The sequence below is a fragment of the Pan troglodytes genome, chromosome 16 (genome assembly GCF_028858775.2).
Source record: "Pan troglodytes isolate AG18354 chromosome 16, NHGRI_mPanTro3-v2.0_pri, whole genome shotgun sequence".
Taxonomy (NCBI): Eukaryota; Metazoa; Chordata; class Mammalia; order Primates; family Hominidae; genus Pan; species Pan troglodytes.
In genome coordinates, this window is record NC_072414.2 from 6,120,458 (window position 1) to 6,140,586 (window position 20,129).

The 20,129-nt window shown below is 39.3% G+C and overlaps 2 protein-coding genes across 7 annotated transcripts in view; both read right to left on the bottom strand.

Annotated features, from left to right (window-relative positions):
- ENTREP2 (endosomal transmembrane epsin interactor 2) overlaps positions 1–20,129 on the bottom strand; it is a 567,326-nt gene that overhangs the window by 135,333 nt on the left and 411,864 nt on the right. For all 6 annotated transcript variants that reach the window (XM_054666823.1, XM_054666821.1, NM_001302420.1 and 3 more), the window contains 1 exon segment: positions 526–636. In XM_054666823.1, coding sequence (XP_054522798.1) covers positions 526–624 — 99 coding nt within the window. In that variant the 5' untranslated portion in view covers positions 625–636.
- Positions 16,264–19,925, bottom strand: NSMCE3 (NSE3 homolog, SMC5-SMC6 complex component). Its single transcript, XM_009428698.4, has one exon. The coding sequence runs from the start codon at positions 17,822–17,824 to the stop codon at positions 16,910–16,912; it is 915 nt and encodes a 304-aa protein (XP_009426973.3). The 5' UTR covers positions 17,825–19,925; the 3' UTR covers positions 16,264–16,909.

The window sequence follows — 20,129 nt, forward strand, 5'->3', positions numbered from 1 at the left end:
GGAAGCCAAAAGATTGAATACCTCTGTTCTACAATGTACATAGCACACTGTCTACAATTTTCCTGGATCTGAAAGAAAATTCTTTTTAATTGAGAAATGCTAACTATATTGTTTTGATATATTCGTCATCCAGCATAATATGTACATCAGCACTTTGACTTGCAAATTGATTTTTAAAAATTCAATACAAATAAGAATCAATGCAACACATGCTAAAATATAATAGTTACTAAGGATATTTATTCCAAAATAGCACTACATTGTGATCCTTAAAAATATACTACTAGTAGCTGATTTACAAGAAGAAAAAGTTTTAATTGTTCTACTTATAAATCAGTAAGTGAATTGTTATCTAACTTATAGAAATAAATCAGCTTAACCTAAATACCTTAAACTAGAAAACATCAGAATGAATTGAAAGTGTACATGAGAACCTAAGAATACAGTAAAATTATTTTTAAAATTGCTCTTGTGCAAAAGCAAATCCTATGACCTTTATGAAAGGGTTTGCATTTCATTACTTACCAACTGGCAGCCTTCTAGGGAGTTGACTAGCTGAGCATTCTGACAAGAGAGAATTGAACCAGCCAAATTCAGCATTACACACACTGCAGAAAGCAGCATGAAAAAGGTTATCTGGAAACAAACCAAACAAAAAATTGATTATTCACTTGGAGAGGCTCAAAGGAAAAATGACATGGCTTTACAACAGCTTTCATTTATTATACAACAGTTGATCACATAATTACATGAATAACATGTATGTGTTTTAAAGGAAAGTGGTAGGTTATTTCTCAAACTTCCAAATTCATATGATCTGAAATAGAAAAAGTAAGATCTGTAGGAAGCCATAGCAAGCTACCATGATTTTGTTTAAAAACTATGATGATAAAATATTTAAGGAGTTAAACTTGAAAGACTGTGCATTATATACTCTTAACAGTGACAAGTTACACATTATTAAAGGAAATCAAGTGAAAGAAGTATATTTATTAGAAGGCCTTTAGGTTTAATTTTTATTACAGAAAATTTCATACACACACAAAACCAAAGAAAACAGCATAATGAAGGCATATGTGTCCATCACCCAACATCAATAATTAATCCACTTACGGCCAACTGTGTTTCATTTACAGCCCCTACCATCTGAATTATTTTGCAACCAATACCAGGCATCATATAATTTTACCCTTAAATCTTTCTAAAGGAATTGAGAAGCTTTCTGAAAACATAGCCAAAATAGTCATCATATCTATAATAAATAAAAATTCATTAATATCATCAGATACTGAGTTCACATTTCCCTAATTGTCTAAATTTTTTCACACTTTGAATCAGGCCACACAGGATACAAAGCAGGTCCATGTGGTACAACTGGCTGTTAGGAATCTTAGACAGTCTGTGGGTTTCCCGTCCACTTTTTCCTCTGTGAAATTTACTGAAGAAAACAGTTCATTTGTCCTAAAGAGTTTCTTACACTCTAAACTTTCTGATTGTAGTCCTCTATCATTTAACGTTTCTCTAGCCTCTGTATTTCTTGTAATTTGGTGATTAAATACAGAGGTTTGGCCAAATTCAGATTAATAAGAGGCAAATATTGTCTCTCTCTTTTTTTTTTTTTTTTGCGATGGAGTCTCACTCTGTCGCTGGAGTGCAGTGGCACAATCTCGGCTCATCGCAACCTCTGCCTCCCAGGTTCAAGCGATTATCTTGCCTCAGCCTCCTGAGTAGCTGGGACTACAGGTGCGCACAACCACACCCAGCTAATTTTTGTATTTTTAGTAGAGACGGGGTTTCACCATGTTGGCCAGGACGGTCTCGATCTCTTGACCTCATGATCTGCCCTCCTTGGCCTCCCAAAGTGCTGGGATTACAGGCATGAGCCACCACGCCCGGCCAATTTTATCTCTCTTTTTGTGATGTTAGCGGCCATTTTTAATGATGACAGACTCATTAATTTATTAGGGTTTCCAAAATAGTGCTAGTCTCACTCTGTCATTTTTTCTTTATGAATAAGAATACATATAGAGACACAGACTTTTCCTCATCAACTGTTTTGTTACCCTGAGGTATAGTTCATATATGAAAAGCAGGATATATACTTGACTCTTTCTGTTCATTTTCCAGGCTTTAAAATAATTTTAAATTTTGCAAAATAAACTCAAGGAAGTCTGTATGCTTAATTAGCACTCCTTCTGCACCTATGTAAATAATTAGGCCAAATCTAATGAAGAAAGACCCTTTTTGTGATGGAGAATAACCTTTAAGATTAATCTGATCAAGAGGCGGGGAGACTGGCATTAAAACTTGTTAAAGAGAAAAAAAAAAAATTCACTGGATATTCTGTCTAATGCACACTTCAGGGTTATTTCTGCCTTTCAATGTCTTTATGCTATTTCAAAACTCTGCATAAAACTGATAAAACTGATAGTTTATCAACTGATAGTTGTATAAAACTGATAGTAGTGCAAATGATTCTTGACGATACAAATGTAAAGGAATTTTGTCCAGTAGAACGTAACTGATTATTGCCCCACTGATATTGACCACTTTTACATTTATTTGTAAATTTATTTCAGCATTCCTGATTGCTTATATGTGTGCAGTGTTTGAATTAGCCTTTGAACTGCTTGTAACATCTTACTGATTTCCTCATTAAATAATGAGTTAGGCATAGTCTTTGACACATGTCTATTTTCTTAAAAAGCTGATTCCCGGCCAGGCGCAGTGGCTCATGCCTGTAATCCCAGCACTTTGGGAGGCCAAGGTGGGTGGATCATGAGATCAGGAGTACGAGACCAGCCTGACCAACATGGTGAAAACCCATCTCCACTAAAAATATAAAAATTAGCCGGGCATGGTGCTGCGCGCCTGTAATCCCAGCTACTCAGGAGCCTGAGGCAGGAGAATTGCTTGAACCCAGGAGGTGGAGGTTGCAGTGAGCCGAGATCTCCAGCCTGGGTAACAAAGCGAGACTCCGTCAAAACAAACAAACAAACAAACAAAAAAAACCTGGTTCCCTAGCATCCTCCAAAATTAACAATATCATGAAATAGTATTTTGTCTGTTTGGTGGAGAGGGGAGTGAGTTTGAGTCATTATGAGCCAAGAACTTAAACACATTTGATAGTTTTAATCATCTGCATCATTAGACAGAGTCCACTCAAGTTGACACCTGGGTCCTTTCAACACAACTCCAGTAGACCTTGACAGCTATCTGGCTTTCTGTATGAGAAGACAGTACAGGATCATCTTACAGTTTTCTACCCAAGAGACCTATAATCAGCCATTTCTCCAGTAAGTCCAGGTTCCATTCAATGAGAATGGTATTCAGATACCATAATTTCTGTGCTACGGGTGCTCTTTGCTACTTGGAGCTTCATTGTTTTCAGTTGTCAGACATATGAGTTCACAATTATGTTTCTGATTTAAATTCAACACTACTAAGTTTTCACAATGAGATACCATCTCACACCAGGCTATTACTAAAAAGTAAAAAATAACATGTTAGCAAGGATGTGGAGAAAAGGGAACACTTATACACTGTTGGTGGAAATGTAAATTAGTTCAGCCACTGTGGAAAGCAATGTGGAGATTTCTCAAATAACTAAAAGTAGAACGACCATTCGACCCAGCAATCCCATTACTAGGTATATACCCAAAGGAAAATACATTGTTTTGCCAAAAAATAAAAAAACCCACCTTCACCCATATGTTCACCACAGCATTATTCACAATAGCAAAGTCATAGAACCAACCCAGGTGCCCATCAATAGTGGATTGGATAAGGAAAATTCCATGGTACATATACACCATGGAATACTACACAACCATAAAAAAGAACACAATCATGGCCGGGCGCGGTGGCTCATGCCTGTAATCCCAGCACTTTGGGGGGTCGAGGCGGGCGGATCAAAAGGTCAGGAGATTGAGACCATCCTGGCTAACACAGTGAAACCCTGTCTCTACTAAAAATACAAAAAGTTAGCCAGGCATGGTGGTGGGCGCCTGTAGTACCAGCTACTCGGGATGCTGAGGCAGGAGAATGGTGTGAACCTGGGAGGCGGAGCTTGCAGTGAGCCAAGATCACGCTACTGCACTCCAGCCTGGGCGACAGAGCGAGAGTCCGTCTCAAAAAAAAAAAAAAAGGAACACAGTCATGTTCTTTGTAGCAACATGGATGTAGCTGGAGTCCATATTATATGAATTAACACAAACAAAACCAAATACTATATATTCTCACTTATAGGGTAGGAGCTAAACTTTGGGTACACACAGACACAAAGATGGGGACAACAGGCACTGAGGACTCCAACCGGAGGTTGGGGGGAAGAGCTGAAAAACCACCTATTGGGGTACTGTGCTCACTAACTGGGTGATGGGATTATGAGAAGCCTAAACTTCAGCATCATGCAACACACCCAGGTAACAAACCTGCACATGTACCTCCTGAATCTAAAATTTAAAATAAATATAGTCATACATAACAAAAAAACCGCAAACAAAACTATAAGGTTTTTATGTAACCATATTAATTTTACATCTGTATCTCCTTTCAACCATGCCAAAAACTATTTCTCAACATAATTAATCTGTTGGATTTAATTTCACAATATCCACACAACAGTCTCAAAATAACACCAATACAACTGCCGGAAAAAATGACTGAAAATAGTTTAAGATTTATATTTCTTCTTATTCTTACATTACATTCTACCAGAAATAGTCAAATTACGGTGTTTTAAACTCACATGGTTCCTTTATATGTGGTTACGCTACTGATCAGGAACCCAGGTTCATTCCTTTTATTTCATTTTTTCTTGTTTAAGAATTGTTTCTAAAACTGAGTTTCATTTCTAATTACATAAAATGATTCCAAAGTCAGGTCCATAAATGAAGTTTCACATAAGTCTGGCATTTATTCTGTTCCTCCACTCTATTTCCTCCCATTTATTAATAGGCAAGCATTTATTTTTTAATTTTATATTTTATCCTCCCATCATTTTTTAGTAAAAGTATATAATAGTAGCATAATACACACATTTTCTTTACTTACTTTTTTTGCACTTAATATAGTGAAGATCACTCGAAATAAGAACACACAAATAACCCTATTCCCTTCTACAACTGCCTAATACTTCATGGCACAGATGAATCACAATTTATTTTTTTATTATTTATTTATTTATCTATCTTGAGATGGAGTTTCACTCTTGTTGCGCAGGCTGGAGTGCAATGCAGCAATCTCGACTCACCGCACCCTCCTCCTCCCAGGTTCAAGCGATTCTCCTGCCTCAGCCTCTCGAGTAGCTGGGATTACAGGCATGCGCCACCACACCGGGGTAATTTTGTATTTTTAGTAGAGACGGGGTTTCTCCATGTTGGTCAGGCTGGTCTGGAACACCTGACCTCAGGTGGTCCACCCGCCTCGGCCTCCCAAAGTGCTGGGATTACAGGCGTGAGCCACCGCGCCAGGCCAAATCACAATGTATTAAGCCAGATCCCTACTGATGAACATTTGGGTTATTTTTAGTCCTTTGCTATTTATTATAAGTAGTGTTGCAATGAACTGCCTTGTTCATATATCTTTTTATAGGTTTCCCAGCATGGCCTTGGGGTATATTCTTAGAAGTGGCATTGCTGGATCAAGGGATAAATGTTTGTTTAATTTGCTAGACATTACCACATTCCTCATCATACGACTGGTACTATTTTTCATTCCCACTAACAATGTATGAGAAGGATAAGATCTTATTCTTTCTGTTAATACCTTAAAAATGTAAGCTAAATTAAATTTAGGAAAATAACTGGTATTACCATTCTCTACCATAACTATGATGTATACCCCTCAGCTGTAGTTAAATTTATTTTCCTTAAAAATGTACATGGGAGACAGAATTCATAAGAGGATTTAGGAACTATTTCAAGTTCATAATGTTAGCAGTATCTCAGCAATGGTTTTAATAACTGCAGAGTCTTACAGCATCCCTTGGGAAAGTCAGGTCACATAGAAAGGGCCAACTTTGCTGGGTGCGGTGGCTCACACCTGTAATCCCAGCACTTTGGGAGGCTGAGGCGGGTGAATCATGAGGTCAGGAGATCGAGACCATCCTGGCTAACACGGTGAAACCCCTGTCTCTACTAAAAATACAAAAAATTAGCCGGGCGTGCTGGCACGCGCCTGTAATCCCAGCTACTCAGGAGGCTGAGGCAGAAGAATCGCTTGAACTCTGGAGATGGAGGTTGCAGTGAGCCGAGATTGCACCACTGCACTCTAGCCTGGGTGACAGAGCAAGGCTCAGTCTCAAAAAAAAAAAAAAAAAAGAAAGAAAGAAAGAAAAAAGAAAGGGCCAACTTAAATTTTTCATATTAGAAGTTACAGCAGTCCCATATCATTCAAATGATGTGTAAATAAACTGGCCTGCAAAGCTTTGAAATTGAGGTCAAAAAATAGTTGCTGAAAACATCACGAAAGCAAACCTACACAGAAGCCAACAAGAGACTACCCTGAGACTTAGTAAGTGCTGAACAACACAGATGCTACGAAAGTCAAGGAGGTAAGAGACAATAAGATCTTTTTGCCTGTTTATTGTTTTTTTTTTAATTGTGGTAAAATATCCATAATAAAAACGTACTTGCATTTTCTAATTTGTTTTTTAAACTGTGGTAAAATATTCATAACATGAAGTTTACCTTTATTCCCATTTTTACGTGTGCAGTTTAATGACATTAAGTATGTTCACACTGTTGTGGAATGATCATCACTATCCATTTCCAGAAAATGTTTTGTCTTCTCAAACTGAAACTCCATACCCATTAAACAATCATTCCTTATCCTCCCTCCTCCTAGCCCCTAGCAATCACCACCATTCTACTTTCTGTCTCTTGAAATTTGATTACTCTAGATATGTTACATACGGGAAATCATACAGTACTCTTCCTTTGGTGACTGGCTGATTTCACTTATAGCATAATGTCTTCAAGGTTCATCCATATTGTAGCATGTGTCAGAATTTCCTTCCTTTTCAAGGCTATTCGAATAATATTCCATTGTTCCAGAAATTGGTTCTGCCAATGAAACAACTTTTCTGAGTGGGCAAGAACTTTGAATCAACTATTTCATAACTCTAGAAGCTGGCTGAACACTTGTGGCATCCAGAGGGATAATCTGATAAAGAAAGAGGTTGGCATTCAAGGAAATCTCCATCAGGTCATTGGCTGACCATGGATATAATGGAATAGAGACTTTAGTGATCACACACAATAAGGAATAAAATCTGCTCAAAATTAGTTTGGAAAAGTCACTAAAGAAATGGATGGCTACAGCTCTCAAAAAGCAGTTATCAGGCATCATTGAGGAGGGAAGATAATCTGATTTCAGAGTCACCACATTACAATATTCAAAATGTCCAATTCTCAAGTATTTCCTTCTTGACCAATCTCTAGCACTTGAACAAAATATTAACATAGATTCTAACAGCTCAAGGCCACATCCCTAGGATGGCTCTAGCTCCCCCTAAAGTGCCTGCCTGAGAAAATTCAAGGCTGCCAAAAGAGTTTACTGTTAGTTCCAGCCGACACTTGAAGACACCCTGTGTCCCAGCATCTGTGGGAGGGTAGGAGCCTAACTTTGATAAGCACTAGCTAACAATCCCAGATGGGTTTCACACAGGCCAATCCCTACTTTCCACTTTTGGTAATTTTTCACTTCCTTGACTTTACTAACCACCCCCTACACCCTGCTCACCCTCCCTCCTGATTCTTCATTCTTCCTTTAAAACACCTAGTGAGGCCTGGCACAGCGGCTCACACCTACAATCCCAGCACTTCAGGAGGCCAAGGCAGGCAGATCACTTGAGCCCAGGAGTTAGATACCAGCCTGAGCAACATGGTGAAATCCCATTTACATACATATATATATATATATATATATATATATATATATATAGAAAAAATGCAATTATTAAAAAATCAAAACAAAAGCCCAGAAACCTCTGTACAAATTGAAGTTGAGTTCAGTTAACACCGGGCTCTTTTCCATAGTGTAATAGTTTATTACTCTTTAAAATCTGCCCTTTCCGTTTTAACTGGTGTCCAGCTTTGTGTATCTCTGGCAGAAACACATGAATTAACAAAAGTGATTCAAGACAAAATAGAAATTCTCAATATCTGTATAACAAGGAAAGAGACTGAATCAGGAATCAAAAATCCTCCCAACAAAGAAACGTCTGGGCCTATTTGGGGTCTCCGGTGAATACTCTCAAACATCTAAGGAATTAACACCAGTCTTATGCAAACTCTCTCAAAAACTGAAGGAGAGGGAGCACTTCCTAACTCATTTCATGAGGCAGGATTACCCTGGTACCGAAGTCAGACAAAGACACTACAAGAAAAGTAAACCATAGACTAACATCACTTATGAATATACACAGAAAATCCTCAATACATTTCAGAAGATTAAATCATACAAAGTACCTACTCTAACCAAAATAAAGTAAAGTTAAAAATCAGTAACAGAAAGAAAACTGGAAGGAAACAGAAGTAAATTGGATTCTACTCCGTGACCAAGTGGGATTTACTTCAGGAATGCAAGTCGATCAATATAATACACAACATCAGTACATTGAAGAAGAAAAAAAAGCACATCATCATCTCAACACAGAAAAACCATTTGACCCAATTTGAGAATTCTTATCTTTCAGAGACACGTGCCAAAATATTTACAGGTAAAATCATATATGGCATTTGCTTCTAAGTAATCTGGACTAGGGGAGGAATACAAAGTAGTTGAACTGGGTGGGGATACAGACGAAATAAGATTATCCACATATTGAATCTTGTACCTCATCTTTCTACTTTCACATGTTTGAAATTTTCTAAAATAAAAAATTTAAAAACAGATGAAAAGACATTTTAAGAGGATACTTTTAAAATAAGGCAGGAAGGAAACTGGAAATATGTTAATATAATACTAAAAAGCATTATTAGGAATAAAGACAGTCTAAAAGCAACAATTCCCCAGGAGGAGATAATGATGCTAAACCTGTTTCGCCTTTACAAATAGAGCCTGAAAATATATAAAATAAAAAACAAGACTTAACAAAATCATAATGAGAGATCTTTCCCATTGCTTAGAAATAGATTAGGCAATAAAAATAGACTATATAATATTTGAACAACACAATTAACAAGCTTTAGGTAATAAACATACTGTGAACATATCAAAAACACATACACAGCTGCTTGGGAGGCTAGCGGGGGAGGACTGCTTGTGGTAAGGAGCTCAAGACCAGCCTGAGATACATGGCAAGATCCCATCTCTAAAAAAATAGTTTTAAAAATTAGCTAGGCATGGTGGTGCTCGCCTGTAATCCCAGCTGATCAGGAGGCTGAGGAAGGAGGATCGCTTGAACCCAAGAGTTGGAGGCTGCTGTGAGCTATGATTGTGCCACTGCATTCTAGCCTGGGCAACAAGCAAGATCCTATCTCTAAAAAGTTTTTTAAAAATTAGCCAGGCATGGTGGCGCTTGACTGTAGTCTGAGCTAATTAGGAGGCTGTAGCAGGAGGCTCACTTGAGCCTGCTTCTACTGCACTCTAGCCTGGGCAACAAGCAAACTTCTATCTCTAAAAAGGAAAAGACAAAAAGAAAACATACTGAATTCACTTCTTTTTTAAAGGACACTTGGAACATACAAAAAACTAACCACATATTAGGCCAAAGAGCATGTTAAAATAGTTTAAAAACTGATTTTATACGCAACATTTTATCTCACTCAAAGCAATTTTTTAAAAAATCAAAGACCAACAACAAAAAGCATAGTTCAAATCCAAGTATTTGAAAATTTAAAAAGATCACTCACTTGCAATTAGAATCAAAGACAAATCAAAACAGATATTAGGAAATATTTAGCATTGAATATAACAAAAATACATCTGAGAATTTATCAAATATGAGCAATATTGTAAAGATAAATATATTGCCTTAAATGAATTAGAAATGAAAATCAATTGACTAAGTATCTACTCCAGAAATAAAAAAAAAAAGAACCACTAAGTAAACCCAAGGAAAGTAAAAAGAAACATAAAGTAATTAAATCAAAAAGGGAAACAATAAAAAAGATCAATACAACAAAAGTTTCTTGAAAATACTGATAAAATAAATAAATTCCCAGCACAAATGGCTCCAGAAAAAAAAAAAAAAGAGCAAAGGCAAAAAATAAATATGGGAGTACAAAAAGAAAGAGAATCTATAAGTAAAGATGCATGGTGTTATCCATGGTTCCTGTTTCCTAACTCCCATAATCTTCGTTATACTGTTGGGGTTCTTTAGGCCTCAGGCAACAGAATCTCTCTCTCTGACCTTCTCCTGTCTTTCTTTCATCTGCCCCAGTCAAGCCTCTGATTGTGGGTCAAAAGACCCTCATTTCAGAAAAGAGTCCTGCCCCAAACCCTAGAGGAAGGAATGCTACACAGAGAGGCCAAGAAAACTCTGAGCAGACAGGCCTTGCTGGCTTTAGCTCATGTGCGTTTTTGTCCAATCACATTTCTGCACAGTTGTCAATCATGCCTATGTAATGAAGCTTCCATAAAAACCCAAAAGGACAGGGTTCAGAGAGCTTCCAGACTGCTGAACATGCAGTGGTTCCGGTAGGGTGGCGTGCCCAGGGAGGGCACGGAAGCTCCACACACCTTCCCCATACCTTGCCCTATGCATCTCTTCATCTGTGTCTTTTGCAATACCCTTTATAATAAACCGGTAAACATAAGTGTTTCCCTCAGTTGTGTGGACTGCTCTTGCAAATTATTTGAACCCAAAGAGGACATCATCAGAACCCCAACTTGAAGACCATTGGTCAAAAGTTCCAGAGGCCTGGACTTGTGACTAGTGTCCTGAGGGTGGGCAGTCTTGGGGACTAAGCCCTCATCCTGTGGGATCTGACACCATCTCCAGGTAGATAGTGTTGGAACTGAATTGGAGGACACCCAGCTGGTATCTGCTGCTTCCTCCGTAGGGGAAACCCCCTACACATTTGATCACAGAAGTCTTCCTCCGTGTTGATGACTGTTGTGGTGTGAGAGCAGAGGAAAAACGAAGTTTGAGAGTTTTTTCTCTAAAAAAGATGTAAAAGAATTATTTTTAAATCAAAGGACAATACTAAGAAATGCTTTCTACTAATTATATCAGAAAATATATGAAAACATCTTCTAGAAAATACAAGTGACCAAAACCAATTTCAAAAGAAGAGAAAACCTGAACATAATCTTGAGAAAAATATCAGTAAAAATCTACCCACAAAAAACACCAGGCCCACAGCCCTTCACATGTAGATTTGTTCCAAACTTTCGAAAACATCTAATCTTCCGATAACAGGGCAAAAGGCAAGCTTCCCAATGCATTTATAAGACCAAAAGGTTTTCTATTTCCTGAACAATTCAGTGCAATAGCTGTTAAGTGGGACAGAACAAGTTCCATGTCCTGGGAGAGGCCAAGGTCACCTGAGTGGGGTTAGAGCTCTAGCAATGGGTGGAGGGTGACTGCACAGAAAAGCCAGTTATGTGGGACATTGGAGCCCACGTGGGAAGCTAAGCGCACCCATGTGGATGGTGTGGCAGAGAGGATAGTGGATTGGTTATTTATAAGAGGAATTAATCAAATAAGTAAATATGGTAAAGATAATAGGTGCTAAGTTTCTCAAACCAGAATACACACAGCAGTGCTGTATTGCAAATGGCAGTATCAGTGTAATCTCATAGTCTTCAGTGCTGTGTAGATGACTGATAGATAAATATCCTATAACTTCATCACCTAGAGGGCTGGAAGCAATGATATTCCCATAGGCATGAGCAAACCTAGCAACCTTGTTTCTGAATTCCATTCTCCACCAAAAGAAACCGGAGCTCTTTAGGAAAAGGATTAATTCCAGGCCTAGGGCAGGGAGAGTTAAAGTCTGAACTCCTGGGTGGGCGCGGTGGCTCACGCCTACAATCCCAGCACTTTGGGAGGCCGAAGTGGATCACGAGGTCAGGAGATTGAGACCATCCTGGCTAACACGGTGAAATCCCCGTCTCTACTAAAAACACAAAAAATTAGCTGGGCATGGTGGCGGGTGCCTGTAGTCCCAGCTACTCCGGAGGCTGAGGCAGGAGAATCGCTTGAACCCAGGAGGCGGAGATTGCAGTGAGCCGAGATTGCACCAATCCACTACAGCCTGGGCGACAGAGCGAGACTCCGTCTCAAAAAAAAAAAAAAAAAAAAAAAAAAAAAAAAAAAAAAAGACAGAACTCCCTCTCTTTTTGTGCCAACAAGCAAGGAAATGCTCAATAAATGATGTTTGGGGCATGTTAAAGATGCAAAAGCCAGCTTTAAGGGGCTCCCACTGGCCAAATCAGGGACAATTTGAGTATTGAAATATGTAATGATAATAAAAGATTAGATAATATGTTAATGATAATAAGAGACCCATGGGTCTATACAAAGTCTCAAAGTGTCTCCACACAAGTTATTTGTTTACCTTAAAGGAGAAAACTCTGCAGTGGAGGCACATGACAGAAATCCACCTTAACCAAAGTGATCAAGGTTTCAAAATAACAGGACAAATTGAAATTTTGTGCCACCTGATAGGATCCAAAAATAACACAGCATTGCTTCTGTGATATTCTTCCCAAAGATGCATAATTCAAATCCAATCATGAAGAAACAGCAGACAAACCCCAGCTGAAGGATGTTCTACAGAAAACAGGCCCGTATTCTTCAAGTGAAGGTCATGATGGTCAAGGAAAGACTTAGGAACTACTGGCAATAGGAAGGAGACTAAAGAAACATAACTAAATAGTTCAGGGAACAAATTATTTTGCACTGGGCTTGCAACTTTTCTGTAAATTTGAGGTGATCTCTAAGTAAATTAGCATAACCTCAAAAATAATGATAATATAGGGAAATTAAAGACTAACCCCCCCCTTATGTCAAAAGATGCAAAATTATACATTTTGAGCTATATGTATTTAAAAATTTTATCAACTGTTTGTCTCCAAAATGCAAGAATGTTTAGATATCAGAAAACTCTATGTGTTATTACACCAAATTATATGCCCCAAAAAACAAATTTACAGAGTAAGTAAGACATTTTAATCATATTAGCAGGTGAATAAAGAGCATATATAAATCCAAAGTCATTCATAGTTTTTTTTCTGAACATCTCTAAGCAAGCTAGGACTGAAGGGGTAACTAAATAGCCCAATAAAAGGTATTTATAGGGGAAAAAAACTCTAACAGCAAACATCACACTCTATGGCAAAACTTAAAATTATTTCCTTTAAAATCAAGAATAAGGAATCAGAAACATCCTTAGAGCCTGCTGTAACTGCTTCTTTTCAATAATATATTGCATTTTCAGCCAATGCAAAAAAGACTAAAATAAAAGGCTTTAAGAATTGAAAAAGAAGACAGGCATATGATGTTAAAGAATTATAGGCTGGGCGAGGTGGCTCATGCCTGTAATCCTAGCACTTTAAGAGGCCGAGGTGGGCAGATTACCTAAAGTCAGGAGGTCGAGACCACCCTGGCCAACATGGCAAAACCCCGTCTCTACTAAAAGTACAAAAATTAGCCGGACGTGGTGGCGGGCACCTGTAATCCCAGCTACTCAGGAGGCTGAGGCAGGAGAATCGCTTGAATCCAGGAGGCAGAGATTGCACTGAGCCAAGATTGTGCCAATGCACTCCAGCCTGGGCGACAAGAGCAAGACTCCGTCTCAAAAAGAAAAAAAAGAATTACAGTATGGTATTTGCAAATGGATAGCAAATAAACCAATTCAGTCCTAGCCATAAATTTATCTATACATGGGACATTGCTACAGAATACTGAGTGTCATAAATCAGTGCGGAAAGTATAAATGATGAAAAACTGGTGCTAGGCTATCCATATAGGAAAAATACAAAAACTATTTCCATACCTCACATCATACACAAAAGCAGATTTTTAAGCATAAAATGTGAAGATCAAAACTTTGAACACTTAGGGAAAAAAGGCAGAAAACATATTTACAATTTTAGGATTAGGGGAATTTTTTAAAGCACTATACACAAATGTAGCTCTTATAAACACTAATGATCGTAACACATTAAGGTCAAATGATCTGTATGACCAAAAGAAGTGAAAATGTGGGAGAAGGTATTTGCACTAGATAGATAGAGCAGACCATGGATTAACATGTAGAACATATAAAGATGTCTTAAAAATCAATAGAAATAGGTCTAAGACATGAAATCTGACACTCAAAAAGGAGTGAGAGCAAAAGATAGGCAGATACTTAACATCACTAGTAAGCAACAGGTATAAGTTAATACCGTAATAAATTATCATTTCACACTGTACCAGAATGGCTGAAAAGATACTGAAAAGGCCAAGTGTTCACAGGGGGTGAAGGTGGAGGGATTGGTAAACAAAAACAAAACAAAACTGTATAAAATGTTGATGGGAGTGTAACTTGACACAAGCTCAAGAGCAGCTTGGCGATAGTCCTTGATTGCTCCATTTGTTTCTGGCTGGAGAAACTCACACATGTGCCTAAAGAAGTACTGTACAATGCCTGCAAATCTCAAAGAACTGGAAAGACCTTAAATGTCCAGACATTAAGGAATGGATAGTTATTTTTCCCCCATAAAAGAACAATTAAAATGAGTGAATCAGGTCTACATATATCCACATGGCTGAATCTCAAATACATAATGGTGAGTGAGTACAGCAAGTTGCATAAGGACACACATAACACCGCTTATATAAATCATGAAAGCCCACAAAATAAAACTCTATATTGGTTATGTATATATACATGTATAGTAAAATTATAAAGTCATACAACAGCCCGATAGCCACAGACTTTTGTTACCTCTGGGGAGGGTGAGAAGGAAAAGATATAAGGCCTTGATGTGGCCTCTGATGTTTCATATTTTAAAATTTGAAACAAGATTATCGATGGTAAATTGCTAACACCTCTGAGAAAAGCGGGGGGAATTTTGCCTCAGATATAACTGGTGGTGACTGCTGGGTAATAATTTTTATTATACAGGTGAGAATGCGAGTATCAGAGGGCATGAGGAGGAGAAAGCTGAGTCAGGGAGGTAAGGGGACCAGGAGGCAGGAAGGAATTTATACACTGAAATAAAATGCAGATCAAGAAGAAATGCCTGTAAGGGCCAAACATATTCCACTGATGAAACAAATGCAAATCCCAATTCAACAGAATGAAATAAAACCCAGTAACCTATCACATTCCTCCATACTCACTATAGACTCTTTTAAATAACATTCAGTCCAGTGTTGATGAAGTTCACTTTTTTCCCCGAGTGAAAAATATTTGCCTTATTTCAAGGTTAATTTGCAGCACCTCCCCCTAAAACAATTAACTTATTTACCCACTGAATAAAACGTGTTGAATCTCTGCATTAAAAACAGCATCTGCTACACGTAACGGAGGAACACAATGGGACTATGAACTCTTCTAGTTCATTTAGTGCATAAAACTATTATATAGCTATTATTTTTCTCATTTTACAGATAAATTGAGATTCAGAGAGCTTAAAACCTACCCCCACAACCACCATGCTGACAAGTTAGCATGAGCCGTAATTCAAATTCAGTTTGCCAGACAGCCCCAAGACCCATACCCTTTTCCCTATACCTAACTCCCTAAGAGGTAGATCTTATGTCCTGCTCTTATGTTCTATGTGGGCCACACTCACCATACACGTTATATTTCCCCATACAATAGAGTCAGACTAGAGGACTATCTTTTGAACCAGGAACTGCTCTCCTAGGAATGATTTGGAAAAAAGATAAAGAAAAGTTATATTTAAAAAGTGGCAGCTCCAGACCAAGGAGAATAAAAAATAAAAACATTAAAGAATAACAAGTAAAATTCTCCACATCACGGACTAAAACCATTTTACAGGTCAAGAAACATCTGCATACAAACTGAGGAACCTATGTAAATTCATATACTAGTTATGGTGGGGCCAGGATCTCAACCCAGACAGTCCGATTCCCAAACAGGCATGGTTAATGGTTACGCTATTATTTTATAAGCCTTTTTGAGATCCACAGTGAGAAATATATTTCACCTCATGATCCTGATTTTGTTTCACACAAAAGTGAAACAACTTCTACAAAACAGCATTGACCTTAATAGGTAGCAAAAACTTTAAGATGTTGACTTCCAGTCATGAAATTCTCTCATGACCCACGATTTAAAAAACACACAATGCTTAAGTGCTTCAAAAATACAGTATTTATTGTAATAACTACAGTAGCAAGAAGAAAAAAACGAAGTGGAACTACGTGTTTAGCAGCAGAGCTGAATAATTATGAATATAAACAATTGCTATTTGGAGAAAATACATTACACTCATTGCTTGGAACCACGAATAATACTTATATATGTAGGAAATATAGGAAAATAAAATAGGTTAACATAATAAGGATATAGGCAATTATGTTTTTTTAATTTTATAAAAACTTTTATTTTTCCTTACAAACCGGGGTAGTTAGGAGACCTGATAATAGCTACTTTTTAATTTTCTTGGCACCAAAGCAACTTACTTATGCGTTCCTTCTTGCATTATCTGTTCTAGATCATAGTCAAGTTTTCCAATTCGTTTTACTAAGCTAGCAAAATTTTTTATACCAAAAAGAGTAAAATCAAAACAAATGCTCCTTTGTTTATAGATGAAAATCTGGAGTAAAATAACACAACATTAAAAAAACAAAACTTTGCAAACACATCCTAAAGCTACACACATTGAAGCGTTTACAGCAATATGCTCCCTGGGTTCGTTCTCCCTTCCCCCAATCCTCTGCACTGTGCCTTTGGGTCTCAGACCCTTGTCCCGGGGGTCCCTCTGAATCCACCTTTCAAGAGGATGGAGCTGGGCCACTAGGCTGAGGTCTGGCCCTGTTCTCCTCATCTGCCAAAGCCTCACAGTACTGCGCTGGCCAGTCCTTGGGGTCTTGATTATGGACCTTGGCCACAAACTTAAGAACTTTCATCTTGCTGGTTTCCAGGTTGGTTCGCGGGCCCCACTGGAATTCGTAGTCGACGGGGTCGGTGTGGGGTATCCGCCGGTATTCCAGGTAACGCTGTCGCACAAAGTCCTCAGTAATGAGTTTCTTTGGATCTCCGAAAATTAAATGCTTCTTGGTGGGGTAGACCCCTAAGCGCCGCAGAAAGTCCCAGACTTCAGTTTCCTTGATGGTGTTGCCCTTCATAAAGATGAGCCCTAAGACGATCATCAGGAGGCCCGTAGTGGGCGTGCCTTGGTCACCCCTCATCTCGGCATCCTCCTCCACAGGCTCCAGGGTGTTGATGAGGATGTAAGTGTTGCTCTTGGGTTCAAGTTCCACCAGCTTATACCCGAAGACGTACTGGAGGCGCTCGGCGGCCCGTTTGAAGAGGTCGGGGAAGATGTCCTTGTAGTCCCCGATGACGTGCTTCAGTATGTCGGCCCGCTTGATCGGAATCTTCTTCTGGTCTTTAATCAACAAGAACTGCACCAGCTCGGACACTTTCAGCTCCAGCTGCTTCTGGCTCCTGGGCCCCACGGCGGGGGCGGCCTGGGCCCGGCGGGCGCCCTGAGGCGAGGGGCCCTGCGACCCCTGCGAGCCGCCCGGCCCGCGGGACGTGCTCGGGGCCTCCTCGGCAAAGCCGTCTCTGAGAACCCGGGCGTCTTCGCCGGCCCGCGAAGCCCCGGGGTTTCCGCCATGGCTCCAGTCTCTGTCCCTCTCGGCCTGGCCGCTAGAGCGGCCCCGGTTCCTCGGTTTTTGCAACATGTCCCCAGCGGCAAGTGCCGGCGCACAGTCCGGTAGGCAAGCAGCCGCGGCGGGGATTGTGTGTCGGCGACCCGCTAACGCCGGTGCCTGGAGGCGCGCGCAGTGTCGGCTGAGACTGCGTGCTGCGTCATGAAGCCTGCGCCTTGCGTCAGGGCGGCGCGCCTGCGCGGCTGCGGCGGGTATCAAAAGGAACAGCGTTTTCCGTACAGCCCGCGGGTCCGGGCGATGATTTTTAGTATAGTGAAGTGGTGTTACCAAACCATGCAAGCAGAGAGCGAGAACCGAAACTCCTAAACAAGTGTGTCGCTAAATTCAGACCACACAGGCTCAGGCAAGTTTTACAGACAGTATCATGAGTTTCTAAATCGGGAGCATTTGTAAACGGAAAGAATTCAGAGGATGAATGTGTGAGAAAAAAAAAAGGTGAAGAGGAAGGGCCGACCGTGGAAGTAAAGTAAAAGCATTTATTTCTACACAAAATGTAGAAGGACATAAAAGACCCAGAGGGCTCTTAGTTTTCGTCCCTCCACCCAATTTCATACCCTCCATCCCACTGCCCCCAGTTACTTTCTCTAATGCCCCATGGAGTCTGTTAAAAACCAAAGTCTGCTGCAGGCTTTCCGCGCAAGCAGGACTTCGGTTTCACTATTTCCGTATTTATATTCTCTGCATTAAACTCCTTTAGCTAGACGACTATGAGAAGACCACACAAAACGTGTCAATATTAGGTAAATGTTTTAGCTTGGTCACATGGGTTTATCTTTTGGAAAACAACTGCTTTCGTCACAACCACAATTTTAGCAGAAATGGGTAAGAGGAATGCTGCAAACAAACGTGCACTCTCAAGAGATTACCACTTAATTTGGGGCATCACTGATCAAGAATTGCAATAATGTGGAGCTCTTAAATTTCTTAATTCACAATATATTAGCTTTGAGGAAAAAAAAGAGAACACTGGGGTATTTATCTCTCATCTATGATGTGATATACAGTCTCTACTGTATATTTTAATTGTGCAACTCAAGTAGCCAAAATGAGTCATTTCATTAACTCAAACCATCAGCAGTCTGCTGCCATGACTTCTACAGATCTTAGCAAATTTGTTTCTTCTCTATTTACTTGCAAAGAAGAAACTGAATTTCCCTGTGTCTTTTTAAAGCTACCCAGAAAGTGGATAAACTCTTCAAAGAACCAAATTGAGTTCCTCTTTAATGCAAATATATTCAAAGGAAAGCAATTTAGAACACATTATCTGAGTAATAGCATCAAACACAACCTTATTAAAATTTTGTTAAATGTTAGTAGCATAACACTTTTGTTTGTAATTCAGTAGGAAAATGCAATCTGATAATGGCACTGGAACTGCAATAGTAAATGTAAAATCATATTCCATGAACTAATGCAAGTATGCTAAAATCTGGTATGCAATGAGTAATAACTTACTGTTCCACACAAGATACAACTATATCCTCAGGCATCAATTTTAATGACAAAGGCCTACTAGGAAAAACAAATATATTATCAAGGCATTCATTTTTTTACAGTGAGAAAATTCATCTGCTTCAGTTTCCTTGCAAATTAAAATCTGGACTTAGGTTCATAGAAGCTTCCTGCCATCTAGAATTCTGCAAAAGGTCCCTACTGCAGGATGTGGATGTTGTATTGAGGGAATAGAGAGACCGTCTCATATTGTTTTATATTGTTTTATACTCAGTACCTGTTTTAAGAAAAAACAACAAGGAAGTAAAACCAAATACAGGCAGCCCGGCGCCAGGCCCAAAACCAGGCCTGGGCCTGCCTGGCCTAAACCCAGTAGTTAAAAATCAACTCATAACTTAGAAACCGATGTTATTCATAGATTCCAGACATTGTATAGAAGAACATTGTATAAAGAACAGAACTGCCCTGTTCTGTTTCTCTCTGACCACCGGTGCATGTAGCCCCTGTCACATACCGCCTGCTTGCTCTGATCAATCACGACCCTTTCATGTAAAATCTTTAGTGTTGTGAGCTCTTAAAAGGGACAGAAATTGTGCATTCGGGGAGCTCGGATTTTAAGGCAGTAGCTTGCCGATGCTCCCAGCTGAATAAAGCCCTTCCTTGTGCAACTCGGTGTCTGAGAGATTTTGTCTGCGGCTCGTCCTGCTACAGTGCCTTGAGTCAAAAAAGTTCAGTGACCAAGATATAAGGGGAAAGTGGAAAATTAGATAAAAGCTATTGTCAACAGTTGGGCTGGTTTTTCAGTGCTCTTTCTTGCTAAGGTATTCATGTACGTTACCAAGCAGCCCACCAGTCAGACTACCCC

Coding starts and splice junctions, on each gene's coding strand:
- NSMCE3 (XM_009428698.4), bottom strand. CDS start 17,824: ATGTTGCAAAAACCGAGGAACCGGGGCCGCTCTAGCGGCCAGGCCGAG.